This window comes from Centropristis striata, chromosome 15 (assembly GCF_030273125.1).
Source record: "Centropristis striata isolate RG_2023a ecotype Rhode Island chromosome 15, C.striata_1.0, whole genome shotgun sequence".
Lineage (NCBI taxonomy): Eukaryota > Metazoa > Chordata > Actinopteri > Perciformes > Serranidae > Centropristis > Centropristis striata.
In genome coordinates, this window is record NC_081531.1 from 22,962,834 (window position 1) to 22,990,681 (window position 27,848).

Consider the following 27,848-nt stretch of genomic DNA (forward strand, 5'->3'; position numbering starts at 1 on the left):
CTAGTCCCATACAGCAATAGCTCTGGGGACCAGTGCTCGGGGCAAAGCCCAGAGCACTACTGTTATACTGTGGATTTCTTCTTATTCCTCTTCCGGACGCAATTTCGTCCCGCTACTAGTCCTACAACTTAAAGAGTTGCAGGACAAATTATATATCAAAACGTGCGGTTTGATCGGGATTGGTGTGCTATTACTTTTCTCTACAGAATATGAATTTTTCGCGACGTAAGTCGCGAAAAACTGCTCAAAATTTTGCATTGAAATGAATGGGATGGCCGACAAAAAATGAGCGAAAAAGAACAATCATTGGAGATTTTTAAACGTCTACTTCTCCGGCATAATTTCACCTAGAGACTCCATTTAAACTTTAAACAGTAGACACAAGTCTTGTGTATCGGTGTATTAATCCACGTTTCGATAGGTCATATAGTTTTTTATCAATCCCTGTTCAATGACCATGATCATTTTTGGAGAAATTCTGAGATTATAATGGGTGTGTATTGCACGGAATGTTCGTGTCAGAGTGTGTGATGTCATCGCTAAGAGTGTAGAGGGAGAGGTAAAACTGTCAAAAAATAAATTTTAAAACTGCGCTCCAGGCCGCAAATTCCACTCTACAGAAATAATTTTTACATAGAAACATAGGAAAATTTGTCTTCTCACTCACAATCCTCTGGTAAAGCTGTCAGAGTTATAGTTTGGGCGTAAGACGCAGAGATGATCCACCAACACGCACCAACAGCCTCATTGGCTCCCATATTAAAAACGCAGGAAGAATTCGGAAAAAGGAAAAAAAAAACAGTTTGTTTTAGATCGCTTCAACAAAGCTATTTTTTCATTTTTCTTTAAAAAAAAACATATGTAGACGTTCTGGAAGAACTCAGGACACTCAAAGTGAAGTCGGATCAACGATAGGTATTATGGTTTTGCCAAAAATGCTTTCTGTTCGAGACTAGAAATTTCAGTCTGTCCACCTCTGCTGTCACTAAGCCGGAACAGGTGTCGGTTAATTCTTTTGATTGCTTTGATCTTTGATGTGATTACAGTTACAGATACACACACACACACACACATGCGCGTAAGCACGCACACTCCTCACACATGCATACAAATGCTTCAAACACACGCACGCGCATGCATGCACGCATGCACGCACACACACACGCACACGCACACACACACACACACACACAGTAACTTTATGTGATTTTAATTACACACACACACACACACACACACACACACACACACACACCGGCAGTAGCCCCTGTGGCCCTTTCAAAATTTCCCCAGAGGAAATTTTCTAGTTATTATTATTATATAGACGCGTCAGCGTCTCCTCCACCAGCGGTTCTGACCCAATAGAAACATTTCCAATCAGCGCTGCCACACACTCCTTTAACTGGGACAGAATTATTACTAAATGTAGAGCGGTGAATAATATTTCTCCATCATAATAATATTTTATAGATTAGGCTTTATCACAAAGTATAAATTAATTACTCAAACCTCGCCGGGAGTTTAATGGTCCACTGCTACTCTGCTGACAGCACCACTGATTTCCTTCCTTTTCACTTTTTATGCTGCCAAACAAAACCAATTTGTTGTTGCAGCTGTTGGACGTCAGCGTTTCACTTTCTGACTGAGAAATTACTCTTCTTTTGGAAATAAAAACGTACTTTAAAACATTGTTTACCTCCTTCAACCAAAAAGCTGTGAAAACATTTCAACAAGTCTGTAAAATATTCACCAAACTTGTTTGAGTTTATAACTATAAGGACTTTTATTTCATTAACCTCATTAAATGTCTATTTCCTCCTGTTATTTGTAACGGTGCACTTTGCTAATAAAGTGACTTTAGGGGAAAAAGAAAATCCTCTTTTTGGCCGCATTGCGTCCTTCGGTGTCGTAAACTCCTGGAGGCGAGCCATCTGAATCGGGTATAGATTATATGCATGTTATATATATTAGGGCGTGGTATTTAAATTATGCTTGTTTCCAGCCGCCACATTTATCAACAGCCGATCATTCTCACGATGTGATTGGAGAGATACGATTGTTTGATGAATCCCACGCGAACCCTGTCGTAAGACGAAATATACACTCAGATCTGCGCTGGTTTCTACGCTCGTTTGATAAATGAGGGCCAGTGTCTCTAAAAATGTCAGAAAATACCTTTAAAAAATTTTTAAATAGATTATAAATTCATATTAAACAATGGAGATCACACATGTATTCAAGTTATAAAAAATAATGTTTATTTAATTAATTGAAAACAAAGAAACTTTATTATGTGAGTCAGTATATCAGTGGTGAGGTGTGTGCATGCAGTGTGGTGAAATGCAGGTGTAGAAGCTGAAAGTAACTAACAAACTAAACAAAACCAACTAAACTAGACCAAACCAACTACAACAAACCAAGGTGGTGGCTGTGGAGGAGAGAGAGAGCTGAGGCCTCAGCTCCTCGATATAGCCTCACTGATTGAGACTGGATTCAGGTGTGCTTCTCCAGACTCCTCCAGCCTCTGCAGACTGGAGTGGCCTGACCTGTGGCTCCTCCTACAAAGGAAGACAAATACAACATGCCACAACACAGAGGGGGAGGGGGTCATCAGACAGTGACTTTTGATTGTATATGTTATAAAGGGTCAAAGAAAATATGTATTCATGCTCTTGGATTTTTGCTATGAGCTGTACCATGTTCATGAGAATCACCCAGGGGCTACCACCTCAAAATCAAAATCTCCCTTTGACTTCAGCTGGGAACAAGGAACAGTTCAGATAAAGAGCCAAGGCTTTCCATAATATGTGGGACAACGTCCTCCGGGTAGAAATAAGAATCTCAGTTTTGTCAGTATTGAGCGGTAAGTAGTTGTTGGCCATCCAGTCTTTTATGGAGTTTATGCAATGCAGTCACTATTGTAGTAGCAGCAGTGTTCTCCTTGTGTATGTTTGCCTAGGTGTGTATTAACAAGCCATGCCAGGTGTTGGCTGTGCCAGCATCTATTCCACTGATTAGAGAGAGCGATCTGAGCCAGGCTGATGACGGAACTCTTCTCCCCTTTACCTGTGGCTCTGTGACCTCCATGACCAAGTAAGACTTTTACTTAGTCAATCAGAACCACTGAAACTTTGTCCACACATAAAAGGAATTGGATTTTGATTGTCATAGCTCTCAAGATTATGGGCTTAAATTTGTCTCAATAATATCTGCAAATGCACAGAGGGTGATCTACAAATAGTCCTTGATTTGCACACGTGTTTTGTTATCCACAAATACAAATTTCTAATTTGTAACTTGTATTTTGGTTTTTACAAATACGTGTGTATTTGTCAATATATTGTGTATTTGTAAATACACAATTTTCCATTTGTAAAAACAAAAGACATTTGTAAAACTGAAAATTCTGTTTGTAAAGTGTGATTCAGCATTTGTGAATCATCAATCACACACGCATCTCTTTCCTCAAAGACGTATTTTTGAGACATTCTTGTCGAGAGAATCCACAAACAGCTGGTGATTCACGAATGGCCGCCCTCCTCGACAGTAGGTGGCAGTGTTATTATATGCATTGATGGAGCTATGGTTTGGATGTCTTACAGAGATATAACAGAAGCCCAAAGTATTTTCACTGTCTTACATGGATTCAAAAGTCTAAAAAATATGAAATACAATATATTCTTTGTGATTATAGAATCTTAATCAGTTTAAGCAAATGAAATATATGTAATCAAAGTAAATAAACTCACACTCAAACCTCTCCAAGGTTTAGTGAATTATGCATACATAGTGACCTTTGATAGTGATCTGCGTTACGCACAGAGACAGAGAACAGAGACAGACAAAATAGACAGAATAATCAAATTATTTTTACAATTCCCTCTTTTGACCTCACATCCAAGAGGTCAAGTAACTAAAACATGTCTTCGTCTTCCGCATTGTCACAATTATCAACAGTAGCAATATCAGTGACCATGGAGATGAGGCAGACACAGACAGAGCAGATACGAGAAATACACACAACACCACTATGCTTGTGTCGTCAATATGTCAATTTCTATATATAATAGTAATAATATAATAATATTACCACCATACGGTACTCTGTGTCCACTCTCCCCCCTCGGCTCCAGGTGACACAGAACAGAGAGCACTATAACGAGAGATATCAAACAGAGCAAAATAGCCATATCCAAAGCAATCTTTCTGTAATATTTATCCAAATGTTTGCAGTATTTCATGTCAAACACAATTGTTTATATGAATATGTTTTTTTCATGAATGTATGATTCTCACAGCATATGTCATTGCTGTTTCAACCTGATATGGACCTGCCCAACGTGGTTCCGTCCACTTCCTTTTGATGACCTTCAGCCACACCCACTCAGAGGGTCTTACACCCTTACCAGAGCTTTCTCTGTCTGGAGCTGTCATGTCTCCTGGACCTGTGGAGACAGAAGGCTTCCAGTGCAATTAATGTACAGCAAAAGGACACATGATCCAACCGTGGTAAATCCAGGGGCATCCCCCTTTCACCCACATTGGCTGGTCCTTCAAAACATTTACTGTAGAATAGTGAAGCACACTCAGTGGAAATGAAACCAAAATAAAACACAAAGTATCTCAGTACACTGATATTAACTGAATCAGTATTGGAGAATAAATTGCAAGAAATGTTGGGCAAGAATATAAATTCAGGCAGATTGTGAGTCAAATATCCATTTGAAAAAGTGCTTTTAGCCTTTTCAAAAATCTATTATAAAATAACTTTGACCAATGGGGTAAAATAGACTGCATTTAAAACGGCTGCAATTTGCTATATAAATATTCTATTTGCAATATAATGAATGGACTAAATTTAAACATGCTCTCTATATATCTGAAGCTGTGTGCATCTAAAGCAACCCTCTCTGCTGTTTAAACGTTAAACCTGTTGCTGCAACATGCAGAGACAACATATTACATGGTGAAAACAGCTGACGGGACTTCTGACAAATCCCCCCTCTTTTATTTATTTATTTTTTTTAACCAGCCAAACACTATGGCCTAGACAGTAAACAATGCGCCCCTCTAGCTGACTACCTGACCATTACTGTCTACCTCAGCTAAACCTAGTCTTCATGTGGTGACCAGCGGCGGATACTTATGCACTGAAGCCCATGGCGAGGGGAAGCAACCAGAAACTGGCAACCTACCCTTGACCATGGATGTGCTCCCGAGACAAATGCTCTGACCAGGGCCACCACAACACTAGTAAAATAACAAACAAGACGGTAAACGCCACTTAGCCTAACAGGGGAACACTTGTTTGCATTACAGAAACATTCTGCACACCAGTCAATTACAATTATACTACGCTTCCACACAGACCAGGAAAAACTCCTCCACCCAAAGCACAACACATTAAGGATAATAAATCAATCAAAACATAAACCAAAGATACCATGAGGTGTGATTATCAGTAAAAGTCAGTATAGGTGAGTGAGTGTAACTGTTAATTTGAAAAGAAAAATGTTGTGTATAAAACAACAGGCCTGAAGGAGACCAGACTATCTCTCTCTGCCTTATCTGTGGCCTTGGAGCCTCTGTCTCTCTGCCTGCTTCTCTCTTTTCTTTCTACACTTGTCTCTGCTCAAATCCTATCTCAAGGACCGCACCTTTCGTGTAACTTGGAGGGGTTCTGTTTCAGAACCCTGTCCACTCACCACCGGGGTCCCTCAAGGCTCTGTCCTTGGTCCGCTCCTTTTCTCGACACCAACTCCCTTGGCTCCCTCATCCACTCACATGGCTTCTCCTACCATAGCTATGCCGACGACACCCAGCTAATCTTCTCATTTCCCCAGTCTGAAACACAGGCAGCAGCACGTATCTCTGCATGTCTGTCCGACATCTCCCAGTGGATGTCCTCGCACCACCTCAAACTCAACCTGGGAAAGACTGAGCTACTTTACCTCCCAGGGAAGGGCTCCCCCACCACTGACCTCCACATCACTGTCCAGAACACAGTGGTTGTCTCCACAGAAACCGCCAAAAACCTTGGCGTGACTCTTGACAACCAACTGTCCCTCTCCACAAACATCACCGTCACCACTAGATCTTGCAGATTCTTGCTGCATAATATCAGGAGAATCCGCCCGTTTCTCACTCAGAAGGCAGCTCAGGTCCTGGTCCAGGCACTGTTCATCTCACGCCTGGACTACTGCAACTCCCTCATGGCAGGTCTGCCTGCCAAAGCCATCCGACCTCTGCAACTCATCCAGAATGCAGCCGCTCGATTGGTCTTCAATCTTCCCAAATTTTCACACACAACACCCCTCCTCCGCTCCTTCCACTGGCTACCTGTGGCTGCGCGGATACGCTTCAAGACTCTAGCTCTGGCGTACTCTGCTGCTAACGGTTCAGGTCCTACTTACATCCAGGACCTTGTCAAACCCTACACCCCTGCCCGTCCTCTCCGCTCTGCATCAGCCAAACAGCTGACGACTCCCACCCTGCGTGGGTCAACTCGCCTCAAAACCACTTCCAGACTTTTCTCTGTCTTGGCTCCCAAATGGTGGAACGAGCTCCCCACCGACATCAGGACCTCAGACAGCCTGTACATCTTCCGCCGCAGGCTGAAGACCTTCCTCTTCCAACAATACCAAGGTTAAGCCATGGTCACCTAACACATATATATATTTAAAAAAAAAAAAAAAAATTGCTCTTCTTCTCCTTCTTCTTCTTTTCTATTCTTTTCTTCTTTAACATATAGCACTCCTGTAGCGATTACAATTAGGTCTTAAAGTTATGTACTTACTTGATTTCTGTGGTCTATGTCTAGTACCTTCAGGTTGAATGCACTTACTGTAAGTCGCTTTGGACAAAAGCGTCTGCTAAATGACATGTAATGTAATGTAATGTACACTGGAAAAAAAATAACTCATAAGATTTACTTAAAAAATATATATTGTCAGTATTTGCACACAAATGATTTAAGTAAAATTTTATGCTGCAATATCAAGTTACACTCACTTGCCAGTATCAAGTAAATTTTACATTCGATAAAACATAACAGTTCTGAAGATATTAAGTAACATTTACTTAATTACATCCAAATTTTAAGCTATATTTATTTAACCAAATTAAGTAAAGTCTATTTGTTTTTCATAAACAAGAACATAATTTTACTCAACAATTTAAGAACACTTTATATATCTGTAGTATTTGCTGTTATGAAGTAAGTAGATATTAATTATTTTCTTGTGCTTGACATTTTAATTTACTTGGTTGTATTATGTTACATTACTCACTAAAATTAGGTAATCATGGCCAGTTTCTTTTAATAAATTTCACCAAATAAATTTAACCAATACTCTATGCATTTTATATATCACACAACCAAATTAAAATGCAATTAAATCCACTGCTACAAACAGACAGTATTACACAGTAAACACTGTATCCAACATACACTATTGGAGAAAAATATAGGAACACTGTCAATAGTAATAAACATAAAGTCGAATAATCACCTTCGGCTTTGTAAAAATAAAATAAAATAAAAACTGAGCAGGTAGAAATGTAACAAAAGTAGAAGCTGGCAGAGCTGTTGTACTGGAATTAAATATTGCATTAGACTGTGCAGCTGTTCCAATTATTTTGTACTTATTACAGATCTGTAAATAGTGCTTTTCAAATATGTAGTGAAAAACGTATAACCCCCTAATATCATACTCAGACACTCAAGAACCTTTCACTCACACAGACATGCTCAAAACAACTTCTGGGGGAAGGTCAAGACAGAAACAGTCTCTTAAACTTTGAGCAGTGGTGTAAGGATTATTCATACCCTTATTTAAATGGGAAACAAACAAACAAACACACAAAAACAAAAAATGCACAAGTACTGCATTAAAATTTGTACTAACAGTAAATTAAAGATGTATCTCCAGCAAAAGGAATTTAAAGTAAGACTTAGTATATTTTTTAAAGAAAAATATCCAAATTTTGAGTACAAGCAGGGTAGTGACCGGCCTTGACCAGTGTGTGGATACTTCAACCTATAATGTTTATATTTTTGTATGTATAACACATAGTAATGTAGTATATAAACTTATTATCACCATTATTAACCTACATAACTTGTTAGCATCCCCCACACACACAAGCACACACACACCCACGCAGCAACCACCTACTTTGATCTCTCACACCTGTTTTCACCATATATTGTGTGAAGACATGTTCTATTTGATTTTGAAGTGTTTAATGTTTGAACATTGTTTTAATTCTTCACACATCCCATTCCATATTTTTACTCCACTGAATGAAATGCAGTTTTCTATGATATATATATGTTCAGATAGTCTCTTTGCCACAGTGCTGAGTCAAAAGATTGTATTGGACGCATTGCCCTGTGTTTTGAATCAGATTGAGAAGCTTCTACAACATTTATAAGAAATGTTGCGCTCAATCTCTGGGAGTTTAACTCAGTTTAGCACACAGTTTTAAATACAATCTTAACAGAGTCACCAATAGTTTAAAACAAACCTCCCACAATTCCCCACAGACAATTCTCAGAGTAGACACACTTCACAATTTACTTCTATGAGAAAAAAACCCAGCCCAGACATTTCAACCCTTCATGGATTACTTTGATCTATTATTATATGCACACACATGTTATGAAAACTTCTTGATAAGAACAGTCTTGATCAGAACAATACAGCGAGACCTTGTCTCCTGTTTTTCAGCTGGATTTTCTAAAAAAATCCCCCTTTAAAATCAACACAGAGAACCGAATTCTCTGTCTTCAGGCTGGATAAAAATCATTTAAAATCCACCCTTTCTGCAATTATACAGCAGACTTAAATCTCTGTTCAATACATTTCTTGATGTATGTTCTAGCTATGACATCTGTTTTCCATTGACAACAACTCAATTTTGGAATTAGGCCAATTTGCACAGATTTTATTAAAAAGGTTTGTGCTCACCTTTCTTGATTAGGGCACCTGGCTGTTGTCAACAAAGTCTGGATGTCAGTTGTATCAGCAAGAATTCAGGCTGTTATCTATTTCCAAAGAGAAATACAGGTTAAATTTCAGATCAAGCATATATAAAAAATATTTATTACTCACGTCCTCCAGCTCCCACTCCCCATCACGTCGGGGTCACCATTTGTTAGAAAAATTGCATGAGGAAACATTGAAAATTGAATACTCTGACACCAACAGAAAATCCTCACTATTTTTCTCTGCGCAGTCGTTGATGGGGAAATGATGAGCAGGAGGATGTCCAAGTTCTCAGTTTAACAAAAGTTTATTACAATACGTCAAAAAATGTGCAGTTACAGAGCTCTGGGTCCAAAACTACATGTCCCTGATACACACAGACGGGTTCAGTTCGTGAAGTCTGAACACCGTCTATTTCCTTCAGACCCATTATTTATCCTAACAATTGTTTACAAAACATGATAGTAGATTTCTTCCAGGAAGTTCCGCCTTCTTGATCTGTTGATTCATCAGTTTTAATCAATACAAGGACACGTCATGCCACCTGGGCAACAATCTTGCTGCCCAGAACAAGGCCGTGACATCAAGTCCTGAACTTCTCCAGAACATTCAACAAAACCTCCTGCCTTGTTATGTCTTACAGAGATATTATGTCTTACTGAGATATAGCAGGAGCCCAAAGTATTTTCACTGTCTTACATGGATTCTAAAGTCTAAAAAATATGAAATACAATATATTCTTTGTGATTATAGACTCTTAATCAGTTTAAGCAAATGAAATATATGTAATCAAAGTAAATAAACTCAAACTCAAACCTCTCCAAGGTTTAGTGAATTATGCATACATAGTGACCTTTGATAGTGACCTGCGTTATGCACAGAGAACAGAGACAGACAACAGAGACAGACAAAATAGACAGAATAACCAAATAATTTTTTAACACACCAATACCGTGAAAATAAAATGAAAACAATGATAACACATAGCAGAGAGGAAAGAGACATTTTGAGCATAGCTCCAGTAAGCTGTGCATGTGAACGTACTGACTGAGTTATGACAACATGGCCTGCTCCTTGGAGCAGGTCTCTTTCCTCTCTGCTCTGGTGCACTGGCCAGTATACTGTAGGTAAATATATGTTTCAGTACCTCACTGTACCAATGTACTGTAGTATTGGATGGAGGGTTGGTCTGTTTGTAGGCCTAGTATTCCATGTATATTTTTTGCAACATGCATTTAGCCTACAGTGAACAGTGAACATGTATTTCTCCAGCTTCATGTCCTGAGCATTGTGTTTTCTATTTTTCTATGTAGTGTTTAGTGACTGCTCAGTAGTGTTTTTAATTTTGATTGACTCAGGGCACGATTTGACAACATAGTTCAGTTTTGAGCACAGATCTGAGGTTTTGTGAATGTAGCTTGAAAATTGGGTTTTGTGTTCACAGTTTAGAGAAAAGGAGAACAGCTTTCAAGAAATGTATCTTAGCGATCGAGAAAAACTGTATTGAGACAAATTTAAACCCATAAAATATTCTCACACAGTGCATAGAAGCGGTCGTTGCAGCACCCTCTGCTGGCCTCAGTGAAACACAGTGGAATAACATGTTACCTTTTAAATAATCTGTAATGAAGGAGAGTATGTATTACTTATGTATTGAATCAGATATTGGTAATCATAAAAGAAACATAATTGGAAAAAATCAGTCAGTCAAACTTATCACACCCAACGAGCCCCATTTTTGTCATTTTAAAGGGGAAACAGGTAAATAAAGAGAGACATGCAGGTCAGCAGTATGTGACATCAGAGTGTACATTATCTGAAAGCTGTGAACCTGGTATTAATTTGAGATGCAGCTCAGGATTGTGTTTTGGTTACACTTTTGCCTAACAGAATGTGACGCGAGCAAGCGTAAGCATCAAAATCAACTTGTTTTGGACACTGTTTCTGTTTATCCCTGTCGCTCTCTCTGAGAGCACCAGAGTCGACAAGGAACAGCCAACTTTTGAGCATCATTTATTCCCCTTGTCAAGATGCCTTGACATGATACCATTGGCATTCCTTTAGTCGATCAAGATCTGTCTCACAGGTCTCATACTGTAGAGTGAAGGCCTTTTTCTTGTTCACTCATTTCTTATACTTCGCACAAGATCATACCAGTGACTGTAGAATGAATGACTTACATTTATTGTCTACAGACTAAAAAAAATAAAACATTACAATGAGCCAAATTGGGTCAGGTAAAATTATTACGACCTTTTATTCAACCAGAGATATTTCCTTAAATTGATGACCATGTTGGGTGCCACTGTGTGTCTCAGTTTCAGCTGGAGGGGTTCCAGGGTGACAGTCAAAACATTGAGGGATAGTCAGACAGACTATTTGGACCTGCTGCCCATGGAACAAGACTACTGCAGGTGAGAGAGGACAGGATGGCTCTCATTTATCAAACGAGCGTAGAAACCAGCGCAGATCTGAGCGTACATTCCATCTAACGACAGGGTTCACGTGTGATTTATCAAACGATCGTATCTCTCCAATCACAATCATGATCGGCTGTTGATAAATGTGGCGGCTGGATACCACGCCCTAATATATATATATATATATATATATATATATATATATATATATAAATAACTGACTCAGAAGACTCAAGAGTTCACAACACCGAAGGACGCAATACAGCCAAAAAGAGGATTTTTTCCCCCCCTAAATACTAATAACAACTGCAGGAAATGGACATATTACAGAAATGAATATGAAATAAAAGTACTTATAGTTATATACTCAAACAAGTTCGGTGAATATTTTACATTTGGAGCACAGACTTAAAAGTTTCCACAGCTTTTTGGTTGAAGGAGGTAAACAATGTTTTAAAGTAAGTTTTAATCCAAAAGAAGAGGAATTTCTCAGAGTCAGAAAGTGAAACGCTGACGTCCAACAGCTGCAACACAACAAACTGGTTTTGTTTGGCAGCATAAAAAGTGAAAAGGAAGGAAATCAGTTGTGCTGTCAGCAGAGTAGCAGTGGACCATTCAACTCCTGGTGAGGTTGGAGTATTTCATTTATAGGCTAACATCGTGACATATAAAGCTTAATAGCCTATAGAATATCCAAATATTATTATGGTGGAGAAATATTATTCACCTTTTACATTTAGTAAAAATTCTGTCCCAGTCAGAGGAGTGTGTGGCAGCGCTGATTGGATCTATTGGGTCACTGGGGATTTCCACCGGACGCGTTACAGCAGCAGCACGTCTCCACAGCGTTTTTGCTGCGTCTGTCAATTCACACCGGGCGCGTTACAGCAGCAGCACGTCAGCTTAGCGAGCCGGCCGTATACACGTGAGATAACGAGATCACGCGATAATCCTGACCATACGGGAGACCATAAACTTTAGACTCTATTTATACAGTTTATACTATGTTTATACTATTTATACAGTCTATGGATAAACTGTGTGTATAAAGTAAACAACAACAACAAAAAACAACTTACTTTGCTTCTCTGAGGTGAAAGATATGTTGATCTGACCATCTATCCTTATAAAAAACAATATGTTATGTCATAAATGATTGTATGATGTTCCACTTCAACAGTCAGTCTCTTGTCTTCCGTGTCGCCGATCCTCTGAGACCCTTTGATTGATTGATTACCGATCTGGTGCCCCGGTCATAACATAATGTTGATGTGAAGTAGTTTTAGGCTGCATGAACTGCGTATTGTGTTTTATTTTGAAAGGGGCGGAAGTGTTTTACGCTGATTCTGAGTCGGACTTCCTGTCTGGTGCGATCTGCTCTGTTGAGATTCACGCGATTTGGCAGCGTCTCGCGGAGAAATAGAAGTCCTACCTAATGCTCGCGTAGAGACGCTGACGCGACGCTGCAGTAACGTTACGCTACGCGCCCGGTGGAAATGCTCTCATTGATTAGAGTGTTACCTATTTGCAACGTCATACGCGACGCTGACGTTACGCTGCAGTAACGCGCCCGGTGGAAATCAGGCTTCAGAACCGCTTGTGGAGGAGATGCTGACGCTCCGGTGTCAAGCAGGATAACGGTAAACATTTAATAGCAGAAGACAAGATTTTATAGACTCTGCTGGCATTCTGTTTAAAGAATGTAACAGTCGCAGGGTGTATTTATTTTAAATTATTTTTTAATGATAAATTATGTAGCCTAAACATGCTTGGCTTTGTCATCATAAAAAAAAATACACAAAGAGTTTTATCAGCTCCCGGCATCAATACAATAGTCTAAGATCAATTCTCAGACTCGGACGTGTGGACTTCACGCTGACTCAAATTTGCGTACACGAGCTGAGAGCAGACTGAGATCTGATCGTACCCTTTGCTCACATCCACATTGATAAATGCCGAGCCTTGTGTAGGAATGATCGTACGCCCACTTTACGCTCACTTTCTTTCCACGCTCGTTTGATAAATGAGGGCCAATGTGTGTGGGAAAGTCTAATGTTTTGTTTTTTGGTTGTGGTTTTGTTAACTTGTGAAAGTAACCACGGTTTATACTTGTTGTAATAATTTTATGATCATGATGAATCTCTTTCCTTTTGGAATCCATTATATTTTTTAAAAATATGGGTTTTTTTTAACCATTTGGTATAGAAGTTATAATGATCAATAAACCCATTAACAGGACTGTAACAGTTTATGTCTGGCCTGTGAACCTTAATTCAAAGTTTGAAAAATAGTATAGAAGGCTTTTATTTTGCTGTTCTAGTCCTCTTAACCTCTTTGCTGGCTAAATGACGGAAAGTTAGTGAATAATGAAATAATGAACAAGACAATAAAATAATGAAAACTAGAATTGGAAAAACATTTTCGTTAACTGAAATAAAAATAAAAATGAGAGTATTTTAAAAACAATAACTAACTGAAACTGTATTGTGTGGTTACAAAACTAACTAAAATTATAGTGAAAATGTCCTTCGTCATCGTCAACTTTTTTCATACGTAAACCTTTTTGGTTGATATGAAATCTATTTAATCTATCTGGTTTTATGACTTAATACCAACCTGGTCTCACAGAAATCCGTGAAATAGCCACGGATTTGCTTAACTCAAAATCCATGGAATAGCCACGGAATCACTCAAATTCCCGTGAAACTGACACGGTTTTCGCTACAATGCAAGTTAATGACAGTCATATCCCAACCTGGTATTTTTTCCTATTGGTTTATGTCCAAGTCACATCACTTTCAAGGTTCCAGCGGTCAGAACAAAAAACATGGCGGACAGTTCTCTCATTTTTAGTGAAAAAAATCAATATTTTGACTTTGTTTCTGCATAAAAATGGATTTTGATTACATTTCTAGCAAGAAATATATGTTTTATTTTCTAAATATTCAATCAGTGAATATACATAATCACTTTGTGGCGAAGATCTCGCCAGAAAAAGACGATCCGCTGTGTTTTATTTTGTAATCTACCGGATGTGCTGTGCGATCCTACCGGATGTGCTGCGATCTCATTGAATCGCGCTTCACTGTAAATGGCCCGGACTCTGCTCTCCTGTTTCAGTTAAAATATAATGCATTTTATCTGATAGGGCGCCTTTCAAGGCACTCAAGGTCGCCTTACAGCATGAATAAAACAAAACAGAACATCATACAATTTGTTAAATAAAGATGAAAATAAGAATAGAAATACATTTAACCAAATACAATCGGACATATTCAAATATCATAGAAAACATTTACAAATACATTACAATAAAGGAGGGGGGTTGGTGCGGAGGATCAGATGGAGTGAGCGAGTCGGAACAGGTATGTCTTGAGTTCTGATTTGAACTGATTGAGAGATGTAATGTTGCGAAGGGAAGGGGGAAGGGAATTCCAGAGCAAGGGAGCAGAGCGACTGAAAGCTCTGCTCCCCATGGTAACCAGGCGGGCAGGGGGGACGGAGAGGTGGGTGGAGAAAGATGATCTGAGTGGGCGGGCGGGTGTGGCAGTGTGGAGGAGGTCAGAGGTATTGAGGGGCGAGGTTGTGAATGGCCTTGAAGGTGAGCAGTAGAGTCTTGTATTGGATGCAGTGTGTGATTGGGAGCCAGTGGAGCTGCTGAAGGATTGGTGTGATGTGGTGACTGGATGGGGTCCTTGTGATGATGCGGGTTGCTGAGTTCTGTACCAGTTGTAGTTTGTGAAGAGTTTTTTGCGGAAGTCCAAACAGGAGGAAGTTGCAGTAGTCAAGTCGGGAAGTGATGAGACTGTGGACCAGGATGGCAGCTGTGTGGGGTGTAAGAGAGGAGCGGAGGCGGTTGATGTTGCGGAGATGGAGGTAGGCTGAGCGGGTTATGTGGCTGATGTGTGAGGTGTATGAGAGTGTGTTGTCGAGGATGACACCCAGACTGTTTACCTGGGGGGATGGAGAGATGTTGGAATTGTCTATGGATATTGTGAAACTGGGAGATTTTGATAGGATGGTTTTTGTGCCAATGAGTAGAATTTCTGTTTTGTTACTGTTCAGTTTCAGGAAGTTGGATGAAAACCAGGACTGTATTTCGAGGAGACAGTGAGGAAGGAGGGAGGGAAGGTGGACTCAGGTTCAGTGGAAATGTGGAGCTGGGTGTCATCCGCGTAGCAGTGGAAGTTGATGTGATGTTTCCTGAAAATGTAACCGAGGGGGAGTAGGTAGATGATGAATAAGAGGGGCCCCAGGACAGAGCCTTGGGGTACCCCTGTGGTGACTGGGAGTGGTTGTGATGTGAATGATTTAAGTTGGATGAAGCATGTGCGGCCAGAGAGGTAGGATTTGAACCAGCTGAGGGGGGTGTGCATGATGCCTATGGAGGGGAGTCTGTCAAGGAGGATGGTGTGTGAGATGGTGTCGAAGAACGCACTCAGATCAAGCAGGATGAGGATGGAGAGGAGACCGGAATCAGCTGCAAGGAGGAGGTCGTTGGTGATTTTGAGTAGTGCAGTTTCAGTGCTATGGAGAGGTCGGAAGCTGAACTGGAATTGTTCAAAAATGTCATTGCGGGAAAAGTGGGAATGGAGTTGAGTGGAAACATGTTTTTCCAGAATCTTTGAGAGAAATGGCAGATTGGAGATGGGACGGAGGTTGTTAGGGTCGTTGGGATCTGCACTAGGTTTCTTTAGTATTGAAATATCTATTTAATGAAATATCTTCATTAAACAAACATTGTTGTCTTTTTTTAGCATAGATAATATACATACAGTATAATTATTTATTAGACAGTGTGTGATATTCGATATATTGGGTAGAAATAGGTTTTCACAACCCTAATACGGAAGAACTACAAAAAGTTTACTGATGTCGACATAAGTACTGAAGAGAGGTCTAGGGAGTTGTAGTTTTTTTTAATAAAACAGGGTTTGCCCTAAAATTGGAAGTTTGAAATACTTAATTAGTGGCTTTCCAGGGGTTTGAGGGGATGTCAATCACATTTTAGGCATCAGTATTATTAATATTGTCTTGTTCAATGGGGGATTTTTTATTTTTTCAGCATATCCTAAAGCCCCCCCCACTCCCACCCCTTAGTGACTATGCTCACATTATAGTCCATGTCATCACCTTTCTATAACAGCAGGTCTGTAACCCATTTTGTGTCTTAGTTATAATCATTTAAATATGCCCCAGGGTTAAGGTTCAAAGGTCAATATAAAACCTTAGAATTGATATATGTTACTCTCCAGGCCAAGATCTTTCCAGTGATGTATTTGGTTTAGCTCTATGACAAAGTTTTATTTTTTCACATCTCGCACTCAAAGGACTGTGGGAATCTAAGTCTCTTAGGGCAGATTTCCAAGGTTTGAAAAAAATAAAACTTTTCATAGAGCTAAACCAAATACATCACTGGAAATGTCTTGGTCTGGAGAGTAACATATATCAATTTCAAGGTTCTATAATATTCTTGCTTTGAGATATTGACCCAAAAAAATGACAATGAAATTAAGACTAAAACTGATGAAAAATCCAAAACTATTATAACCTTGGTATGAACCTTTTGCTGCATATCAGCAGTCATAAACTAACATGCTAACCATAATTAAATTTGTGTGTCTGTCTCTATTTCTACGTCAGCCAACTGTTCCACCCACAGCTGCTGCAGCTGATGGCAGTGAGTCTTTCTGATGACCTCCGGACGAGTCTGGTGTTTGAACCAGTCAATGTCGGCACGCTGCACAGCCTGCTGCACAACAAGGTAACAGAGACTCACCTGGAGGATTATTTTATACTCCTGTCAAACACATAGAGTACAGGTGCATCTTAATACATTAGAATATGATGGTAAAGTCAATTTCCAGTAGTTCAAGTCAAACAGCTCCAACCAAGTATTGAGTCATATAGATGAGGTCCTCTGGCTTTTTAATTATTCCAAGAGGTAAGACTAAAACCTACAGGCAGGCAGCATTCAGCCATTATGGCCCGCGCCTATGGAACAGCCTGCCAGAGGACATCAGGACCACAGAGACTGTTGATGTTTTTAAAAGGAGGCTCAAGACCCACCTGTTTTATTTTTCTTATTCTTATTTTCTTTTCCGTTGTATTTTAGTTTTTATCCTGTCCTGTTGTCTTTAGTCTTTTAGTTTTTATCCTGTCCTGTTGTCTTTTAGTCTTTTAGTTTTTATCTGTCCTTTAGTCTTTTAGTTTTTAACTGTCCTTTTATCTTTTAGTTTTTATCTGTCCTTTTGTCTTTTAGTCCTTTAGTTTTTATCTGTTCTGTTGTCTTTTAGTCTTTTAGTTTTTGTCTGTCCTTTTGTCTTTTAGTTTTTATCTGTCCTGTTGTCTTTTAGTCTTTTAGTTTTTATCTGTCCTGTTGTCTTTTAGTCTTTTAGTTTTTATCTGTCCTTTTGTCTTTTAGTTTTTATCTGTCCTGTTGTCCTGTTGTCTTTTAGTTTGTATCTGTCCTGTTGTCTTTTAGTTTTTATCTGTCCTGTTGTCTTTTAGTCTTTTAGTTTTTATCTGTCCTGTTGTCTTTTTGTCAGGAGCTTCCTCCCTCTGCCCTGTTAACAGCACTAATTGCTGCCGCTCCAGTCTCTGCTCTGTCTGATCAGCCACACCTGGATCTACTCCTGCACTAATTAACCTGCCAGCTGCACTGCATTCCCTGTTCATCACCCTCTGTATATAAGCCCTGGCTTTCAGTACCTCCTTGTCAGATCGTCTGCAAACCAGTACCAGTACCCTGCCTGTCTTCATACGCTTCTGACTCCTACCTGTGATATCGGACCTGCTCAACTACGCCATTGATCTTCTGCCCCGTGACTCTGGACAATCATCGAGTGTGCCCTGGAACCCACCCCGCCATCTCAGTGAGACGCCTCACAGCTCTGGACTCACACCCATACACTCCCTTTCCCCATATCCTTCAATAAACTGTTTAACGTGACGCTCTTGTGGTCCTCGTCCTGTTTGGTGTCTGACAGTACGATCTGACCAAACATGGACCCAGCGCACGTCCCACCCAGCATGGAATCCGACGAACCTGAACAACCTACCGCCATGCAGCGCCTGGAACACACAGAGAGAGAGGTTAACCGCATGACTGATGACATTGCCTCCCTGCTCCAGGTCGGCCATCAACAGCAACAGCAGTTCCAGCAGCAACAGCAACAGATTCAGCAGCAGCAACAACAACTTGCCATGGTTATTCAACTTCTCACCAATCTTACTCCTCCGTCAGCTTCAGCCAGTCTGCCCACCGGCCCAGCTCCCGAGTCATCTGCCCTGGTCACTGCCGCCGCTGTTGCTGTATCCCCAGAACCCAAGATTGGCAATCCAGAGCGGTTCAACGGCGACCCAACTCAGGTACGGGCATTCCTGACGAGCTGCCGTGTCCAGTTTAGCCTGCAACCCCGAACCTTTGCCACTGAAGGGGCTAAAGTAGGTTATGTGATCACTCACCTGACGGGACGGGCTCGACTGTGGGGAACGGCTGAGTTCGAGCGCCAGACCCCTGCATGTGCTACCTTCAACCTGTTCGCCGAGGAGATGCTCAAGGTCTTCGACTTGGGATCCACAACAGCTGAGGCATCACAGACCCTGATGAGTATTCGCCAAGGCAGAAGGACCGTGGCGGATTATTCCATCGATTTCCGAACAGTGGCAAGTCGGAGCTCCTGGAACGTGGAGGCGTTGGTGGATGCGTTCCTCCACAGCCTGGCGGACTACATAAAGGATGAGTTGGTTTCCCATGATCAACCCTCCACCCTCGATGAAGCCATTGCTCTGGCTGTCCGCATCGACCGCAGGATCCAGGCCCGTCGTCGAGAGAGAGGGCGCAACAGTCCATCCACCAGCACACGGAGCAGCCCGACTGCTCTCCCGTCATCTCCTGCCACACCATCTTACCAGCCGGACCAGCCTGAACTGATGGAAATCGGCCGCGCCTCCCTAACCCCTGCAGAGCGGCAGCGACGCATCACCTCTAACCTGTGTCTGTACTGTGGCGGTGATGGGCATCGAGTCGCCACCTGTCCAGCAAAAGCCGGAGCTCACCAGATGTAGGAGGAATCTGGCTGAGCTCAATGAACATTCAGTCCTCCATCAATCATAAAACCCTGATCCAAGTCTGTCTTCACCTGTCTGATACAACCCACACTCTGGCAGCCCTGGTGGACTCTGGCGCAGAAGCAAACATTATGGACACAGAACTTGCTCGTCAGCTGGGCTTGGAAAGCCACCGCTTGTCCGCTCCCGTTCCAGCCCGGGCCCTGGACGGTCACGTACTTGGCACAGTTACCAGCATCACAGCCCCCATCTCAATGTTGGTGTCAGGCAACCACCAAGAGACCATCTGCTTCCACCTTCTCTGCTCCCCGGGCCAACCCCTAATCCTGGGCCACCCATGGCTCCGTCTCCACAATCCTCACCTCGAATGGGCCTCCGGAACTGTCAAAGAGTGGGGAGATGACTGCCACCTGACCTGTTTGCGTGCTGCCTCGCTGCCCACCAGCTCAATACCCCCCAGCACTGCCCCTGACATTTCTAATGTTCCTGAATGCTACCATGGCCTCCGGCAAGTGTTCAACAAGACCAAAGCCACATCTCTGCCCCCACACCGTCCGTACGACTGCGCCATTGACCTTCTCCCTGGATCTGCTCCACCTAAGGGTCACCTCTACTCACTGTCTCCTCCAGAAAGAAAGGCCATGGAGGATTACATCAGGGACTCCCTAGCAGCTGGAATCATCCGCCCGTCTTCTTCTCCTGCTGGTGCCGGGTTCTTCTTTGTGGGAAAGAAAGACGGTTCTCTTCGGCCCTGCATTGATTACCGAGGTCTGAACGACATCACAGTGAAGAACCGGTATCCTCTGCCCTTACTCACCTCTGCTTTTGAGCTGCTCCAGGGATCCACAATGTTCACTAAACTGGACCTTCGTAATGCGTACCACCTAGTGCGCATACGAGAAGGCGACGAGTGGAAAACAGCATTCAACACCCACACCGGCCACTACGAGTACCTGGTAATGCCATTTGGCCTCACCAACGCACCAGCGGTATTCCAGGCTCTGGTGAATGATGTGCTGCGGGACATGCTGAATAGGTTCGTCTTCGTGTACCTGGACGACATCTTGATTTTCTCCAGGACTCTGTCTGAACACACTCGTCATGTCCAACTGGTCCTCCGTCGCCTCCTGGAGAACTCCCTCTATGTCAAAGCAGAGAAGTGCGAGTTCCATGTTCAGTCTGTGTCATTCCTGGGATACATCGTGGCTGAGGGAAATATCCAGATGGACCCCGCAAAAGTCTCGGCCGTTACTTCCTGGCCAGTTCCGGAGAAGAGGAAGAAGTTGCAACAGTTCCTTGGCTTTGCCAATTTCTACAGGAAATTCATCCGGAACTACAGCACCGTCGCCGCTCCCCTCACCACTCTGACCAGTATCAAACACCCCTTTGTCTGGACCCCAGAGGCTAACAAAGCCTTTCAGACCCTCAAGGCCCGCTTCACCACGGCACCCATCCTCCTGATGCCAGATGCAGACCGACAGTTCGTCGTCGAGGTGGATGCCTCGGACATGGGAGTCGGGGCTGTACTTTCTCAACGGGCAGTGGAGGACAACAAATTGCATCCCTGTGCATTCTTTTCCCGCCGGCTTTCGCCTGCAGAGCGCAATTATGACATTGGAAATCGTGAGCTTTTGGCTGTCAAGCTTGCCCTGGAGGAGTGGCGTCACTGGCTGGAGGGGTCCACGGTCCCGTTCCTGGTCTGGACAGATCACAAAAACCTTGAATACATCCGCACTGCCAAGCGCCTCAACTCCAGACAATCCCGCTGGGCCTTGTTTTTCACCAGATTCAACTTCACCCTGTCATACCGCCCAGGTTCACGTAATACCAAGCCGGATGCTCTCTCCCGCCAGTTCCAGAAGGATGACGCCCCTTCCCAGGAACCTGCACCCATCCTGCCTGATCCCTGTATCATAGCTGCTTTGACCTGGGATGTCGAGGAAGAGGTTCAAGAGGCTCTCCGTGACCACCCCGGCACCAGTGCATGCCCCGATGGCCGTCTCTTCGTCCCTGAGAACTTGAGATCCCGGGTCATACAGTGGGGACACAACTCCCGCCTTGCCTGCCACCCGGGTTCAGCCCGCACCTGCCATCTCCTTGCCCAGCGCTTCTGGTGGCCTTCCTTGAGAAGGGATGTCAGAGAATTTGTCCGTGCTTGCCTCACCTGCAACCAGAACAAATCCTCCAACCAGCCACCCGCTGGATTACTCCAGCCTCTGCCTGTGCCCACACGACCCTGGTCCCACGTCTCCCTGGACTTTGTAACAGGCCTGCCCCCATCGGATGGAATGACTGTCATTCTCACTGTGGTTGACCGGTTCAGCAAGATGGCGCACTTCATTCCCCTCCTGAAGCTGCCATCTGCTAGAGAGACTGCCCAGGTTGTTATAGATCATGTCTTCCGTCTACACGGGCTGCCCAAGGACGTTGTCTCAGACCGAGGCCCACAATTCACCTCTACATTCTGGAAGGAGTTCTGCCATCTTCTAGGGGCCACAGTAAGTCTCACCTCTGGATTTCATCCCCAGTCCAATGGTCAGTCAGAGCGGGCGAACCAGGAACTGGAGAAGGCACTCCGATGCATGGCTTCCCGTAAGCCCCAGGCTTGGGCGCAACAACTGACATGGGTAGAGTACGCCCACAACTCCCTCACCTGTTCTGCCACTGGTATGTCACCTTTTCAGTGTGTATATGGCTACCAGCCCCCTCTGTTCCCCAGCCAGGAAGGAGAGGTTTCCTGCCCGTCTGCCCTCGCCCATGCTCGCCGATGCCGCCGCACCTGGTCACAAGCCCGTGCCACACTACTCAAGTCAGTGACCAGCTATGCCACTGGGGCTAACCGTCGGAGGACACCAGCACCCACTTACTGTGTTGGTCAGAAGGTGTGGCTGTCAGCCAAGGACCTGCCGCTGAGGGTGGAATCACGAAAGCTAGCACCTCGGTTCATCGGCCCATTCCCTATCCAGAGGGTCATCAGTCCAACCGCGGTCCGGCTCCAGTTGCCAGCTTCCATGAAGGTGCACCCCACTTTCCATGTTTCGAGAGTCAAACCAGTGCATGTAAGCCCGCTGGTCCCAGCGGCACCTCCTCCTCCTCCTCCTCGCCTCATTGACGGTGGGCTGGTGTACACCGTTCGACGCCTGCTTCAGTCCAGACGGAGGGGTAGGGGCCTCCAGTATCTCGTCGACTGGGAGAGCTATGGGCCTGAGGAGAGAACCTGGGTTCCGACCAGTCGAATTGTGGACCGGACTCTCATCGCCGACTTCCACCGTCTGCATCCGGACCAGCCTGCCATCCGTCGGGGTCGTCCTAAGGGGTCCCGTCGCTCCTCCTGCCCAGTTTCTGACCCTGCCCTGGCCCCTGATGGCACCTCTCAGGCCCCCTCGGAGGAGGAGGCCATGGAGTCTGACCGCTCAGAGGAGTTCTGACCCTCCGCCGGCTCCCCCTCCGCCCGCCCAGTTTGATGTTTTTTGGGGACTTCTGGGGCCGTCCCTTAGGGGGGGGGGTTCTGTCAGGAGCTTCCTCCCTCTGCCCTGTTAACAGCACTAATTGCTGCCGCTCCAGTCTCTGCTCTGTCTGATCAGCCACACCTGGATCTACTCCTGCACTAATTAACCTGCCAGCTGCACTGCATTCCCTGTTCATCACCCTCTGTATATAAGCCCTGGCTTTCAGTACCTCCTTGTCAGATCGTCTGCAAACCAGTACCAGTACCCTGCCTGTCTTCATACGCTTCTGACTCCTACCTGTGATATCGGACCTGCTCAACTACGCCATTGATCTTCTGCCCCGTGACTCTGGACAATCATCGAGTGTGCCCTGGAACCCACCCCGCCATCTCAGTGAGACGCCTCACAGCTCTGGACTCACACCCATACACTCCCTTTCCCCATATCCTTCAATAAACTGTTTAACGTGACGCTCTTGTGGTCCTCGTCCTGTTTGGTGTCTGACACTTTTAGTCTTTTAGTTTTTATCTGTCCTGTTGTCTTTTAGTCTTTTAGTTTTTATCTGTCCTGTTGTCTTTTAGTCTTTTAGTTTTTAAATGTCCTGTTGTCTTTTAGTCTTTTAGTTTTTATCATGTCCTATTGTCTCTTAGTCTTTTAATTTTTTTTCTGTCCTGTTGTCTTTTAGCCTTTTAGTTTTTATCCTGTCCTGTTGTCTTTTAGTCTTTTAGTTTTTAACTCCAGTGTTCCCTCTTGGGGGTCTCCGCACGTCTCCGGGAGACTCCCTGGGCCCGGGGGTCTGGGCAGCTCTGCACCATATGTGGAGTCCGCCCCGGTCTACCCGGGTCCTGGTGGTCTCTGTGATGGCGTCCTCTATGGCTGTGGGCTCTGGCACCTCTCAATGTGGATGCTCCCACAGGTTGCTTTTTCCTCATCTGGATCCTCGGTGCCCTGCCATGTCTCTATACTGTCAATCAATATGTGCTGTGTGTGAGTCTGAGTGTGTGTGTACGTGCCTGTCTATGTGCGCATGTGTGCATGTTTGTGTATGTGTTCATACAGATGTGTATGTGGGGATGGGAGGGGTGGGTTTTGTCATTTTTATTGTCGGTTTTTATTCTAATTTTTTGTAAAGCACTTTGTGTTGCATTTATATGTAAGAAAAGCGCTATATAAATAAAGTTTGATTTGATTTGATGACATACTTTTCAGAGGCCAATATTTCCATATTAAACATACTTTTAAAACTGGTCTTCTGTAATATTTACATTTTTTGAGACACTGAGTTTTAGGTCTTCATTAAATGTAAGCCATAATCATTATAATTAGAATAAACTAAATCATTTTTTTTGTTTGTTTGTAATTGTTGATTAACTTTTTATTTTCAGTTGAATAATAACATGTTCATCGTCCAAAAAAATACAAAAAGCACAAGTTCCTAACGAAAAGATATTCAGCTTATAATTTGAAATGAGAAAAGCAGCAAAACTGGGAAATGTTTGGCCTTTTTACTCAAGGATATTAGAAATAATGTTAGCTTTAAATTTTATTTATGACCATGAATGTTTTTAATGCTGTCTCAAAGACTTCAGGGATCAGGCAGTGGAACCGAAGTATCGAATTCTCGTCCAACCAGTCCCACTTACAGCTGTCAAAGATGACGTCAAACCCCTTTTTCATAGCATCAAATTAATAGTTAAAACCAAACTTGAACATACATTAAAATGGTAAGCAGAGGTGGAAAGTAACTAAATACATTTACTCAAGTTCTGTGCTTAAGTACAATTTTGAGGTACTTGTACTTTACTTGAGTACTTCAACATTTTAACAAACATTATGCATACTTCTGGTATACATAAATCGAACCCCTCCAATAATGCATCTTCAGATTACACTTGACAATCACATTTAAAATAACTTTACCTTTTTTTGCTGTTTACCAATTAAACAGCAATTTGGTCCAGTGTAGCAAAAATAGAGAAATTAAAAATCATAATATTGAAATGTTTCATTCTGTGTGTAATGGATCTATATAATGTGTAATTTCCACTTTTTGAATTGAATTACTGACATGAATAAACTTTTCTATGATATTCTAATTTATTGAGATGCACCTATACATTGCATTTACATGGTATGCGCGTCAATCGTTGCGCTACATTTTTGTTCATATCTAAAGTATTAATACACATTTCGCACAAAAATCTGATACAAAATGGTGAAATGCTGACATTTAATATTCAGATTGCCAAAGGTCAATTTCACTCATGACAACTTATATTTCATATTCTGCAAAAACACTGGCCATTATCCAATACAAGTACACAGAACAATTGTATCTATTTCTAGTTTTTGATTTTTCTTCTCTTTGTTAAACATCTGAGAAGTAAAAATATATACTTTTATACGTTTAAACTCCTTGCGACGCATAGACATATGCAACCTGTGGCAAGGGTCACAAGACATTGCATAGATTTAAAGGGTTATAAGCCCAAATGGTTAGGATAGGGTATGTTTAGATTATTGCAATGTTATCTCCCAGAAACATATAATTTTGTTTGTGACAAACGGGTGATTCTCATGAACATGATACAGCTCATAGCAAAAGTCCAGGACTATTGAATACATATTGTCTTTGACCCTTTATAACATATACAATCTAAAGTCACTGTTTAATATGAATTTATAATCTATCTGAAAAATGTTAATGTATTTTTAGACACTGTGAGCAAAATTCATTACTAAATAAAAATTAAAAAGCGAAAGTGTTTGGGGTTTTTTTTTCTTTGGCAAGCACTTAAATATGCTCAAGGGTAGCTGGTATCACCAAAATGTATTTTATTAAAATGTACACCTTTTAATTTAAACAATTCTATCATTACCGTAACATTTAACCATTTTTTCTCATCAATTTTCATTCAGATTTTGTTCTTTCTTAAAACCATTATATTTGATTAGCCTGGCTAACACCAGACTATTCTCAAATGAGGTCTAGTCTGGCAACGAGCAATGGATTTCTCCGTAGAGGAGGTGTGGTTTACGATCCTCCAGAGCCGTTTATTGGACGCTTAGAATGTCCATCAAAAGCGTGTAGGTAGCTCTTAGCCAATCAGATCAGTTGTACCAGATGACCTAGTAGAGCAACAGAAATTGATGTTTGTTGTGTGTGTGTCTGTGAGAGAGTGTTGTTTGCTGCTTTGTTTCTCCAGTTCTCGCTTTCTGCAAGATTATTTATTTTCACGCTTTATTCCCCCTCATGTCATTCAGCCACACACATCCACTGATTTTATGGGCAATAAACAAGCTGCTGCGGGCCTCTCGGCGGCTCCGCTGTCCGCGGTAGCGGGGCTATTAGCCGCTAGCGACTATGAGCTATTAGCCGCTAGCGGCGCTAATAGCCGCTAGCGACGCTAATAGCCCCGCTACCATAACGCCGGTGATCTCAGCGGAGCCGCCGAGAGACCTTTCACCTTTCAACTTTCGCTCTAAACTATTTAAAACACCATCTACAGCTAAAGAGAGTTTCACGTCTGCAGCAGCCATGTTGGATCCGTAAAACTACAAGCTTCCAAGTGCTGAGTAGTACGCGTCATCGTCTTGCCGTCCCTCCCCGCTCTGTGATTGGATCCCTAAAACAGGGCTAAAAAACCTTCCTAGTTTCCAGACCGCCTGGAGGTTCAAAATTAAATTCGAGCGCGCAAGGCAGTCTGGGTATACCCAGGCTAATATTTGATTATATTCTGTTAAATTATACATTTTTAATCAAATGTATATTCATTTTCACAAAGTTTATTAAATATTTATTTTATATAACTGTAGGGAAAACCATGACGTTTTTATGCGGACGCATTGCAGTAATGAATTTGTGAATCAAAAATATGTTCAAAAATATTATTTTAGCACAAAACAATGAATTATGCCTCATTATGGTTATATTGTTCATTCATATAAAAGTGAAATATATTTAGTTTAATTAAGTATGTCCTTATAATCTTGACAGACATAGCTTAGACTGGCTTCATGAGAATCACCCAAACATGGAAAGGAAACTATATTACTTTGTGCATGAAGCACAAGCTTATAACAAATCAAATCATTATTATGTCCATTGTCAATAATTGTATGTGTTTATGCATATTCACATTGCGTGTCTATGTGTTGTCTTCCCCCCTTCCCTGCAGCATGCAGAGTTTCCAGTGCTGCAGGAAAGGTGGCTGCTGTCAGTGATGCTGCAGGTTTGTGAAGGTCTGCAGTACATCCACAGGGGAGGACTGGTGATGAGGGCCCTTTCTTCCCACAGTGTGGTCCTCACTCAGTTCGCAGTGGCCAAACTAACTGGTTTAGGCTTCATGGTCCCCAGGTAGGCAGACCCACGGCATCCTTGATGGAGTAGGTACAGATTAAACTGCCTGAATGATGAGAAGTGTTAAAATGAATAAATTGTGTTGAATAGAGATCGAAGGGGGATTGGTGTAGAGCCCAGGAGGAGCATCATGATGAGTGACTCATAACTAATTAATGAGTAAGCCAGTCATTCCTGGCAGCCATGGGCTCTACTAGAATTAGTTGCTTAACCCTCTGGAGTCACCAAAAGCACCAAAGCATGACTTCTTCATGACATCCAGACTAGAAAACAAAGCAGCGTGGAGCCCTACTGTAAATTTACCTCTAAAGTTCTGGCTGTAAACTCCATGAGGCCAGTTTCAGTTTGATGATGATATACCAAGTAAAACTGGAGACAAGCTCAAATACATTTCATATAAAATGATAGAACTGGATGTTACCCTCTTATATGTTATATTTGCAACCTTTGTTCACATTTGCAACATTCAAAATTCTTTATTGAGCATGATAGTGTTTTGAAAGTAAAAAAAAGATTCAAAATCACATTTTATGTTGGACTAATGGACTAAAAAAGA

At 42.4% G+C, this 27,848-nt stretch overlaps 1 protein-coding gene across 5 annotated transcripts in view; it reads left to right on the forward strand.

The window, feature by feature from the left end:
- Nucleotides 1-27,848, forward strand: part of LOC131986392 (inactive serine/threonine-protein kinase TEX14-like) — a 60,777-nt gene that overhangs the window by 13,109 nt on the left and 19,820 nt on the right. For 4 of the 5 annotated variants that reach the window (XM_059351315.1, XM_059351318.1, XM_059351317.1 and 1 more), the window contains exons 7-10: nt 2,960-3,093; nt 11,309-11,404; nt 17,054-17,174; nt 27,111-27,289. In XM_059351315.1, the coding sequence (XP_059207298.1) occupies nt 2,960-3,093; nt 11,309-11,404; nt 17,054-17,174; nt 27,111-27,289 (530 nt within the window). The remainder of the gene's footprint in view (nt 1-2,959; nt 3,094-11,308; nt 11,405-17,053; nt 17,175-27,110; nt 27,290-27,848) is intronic. The other variant, XM_059351319.1, reaches the window with a different exon arrangement.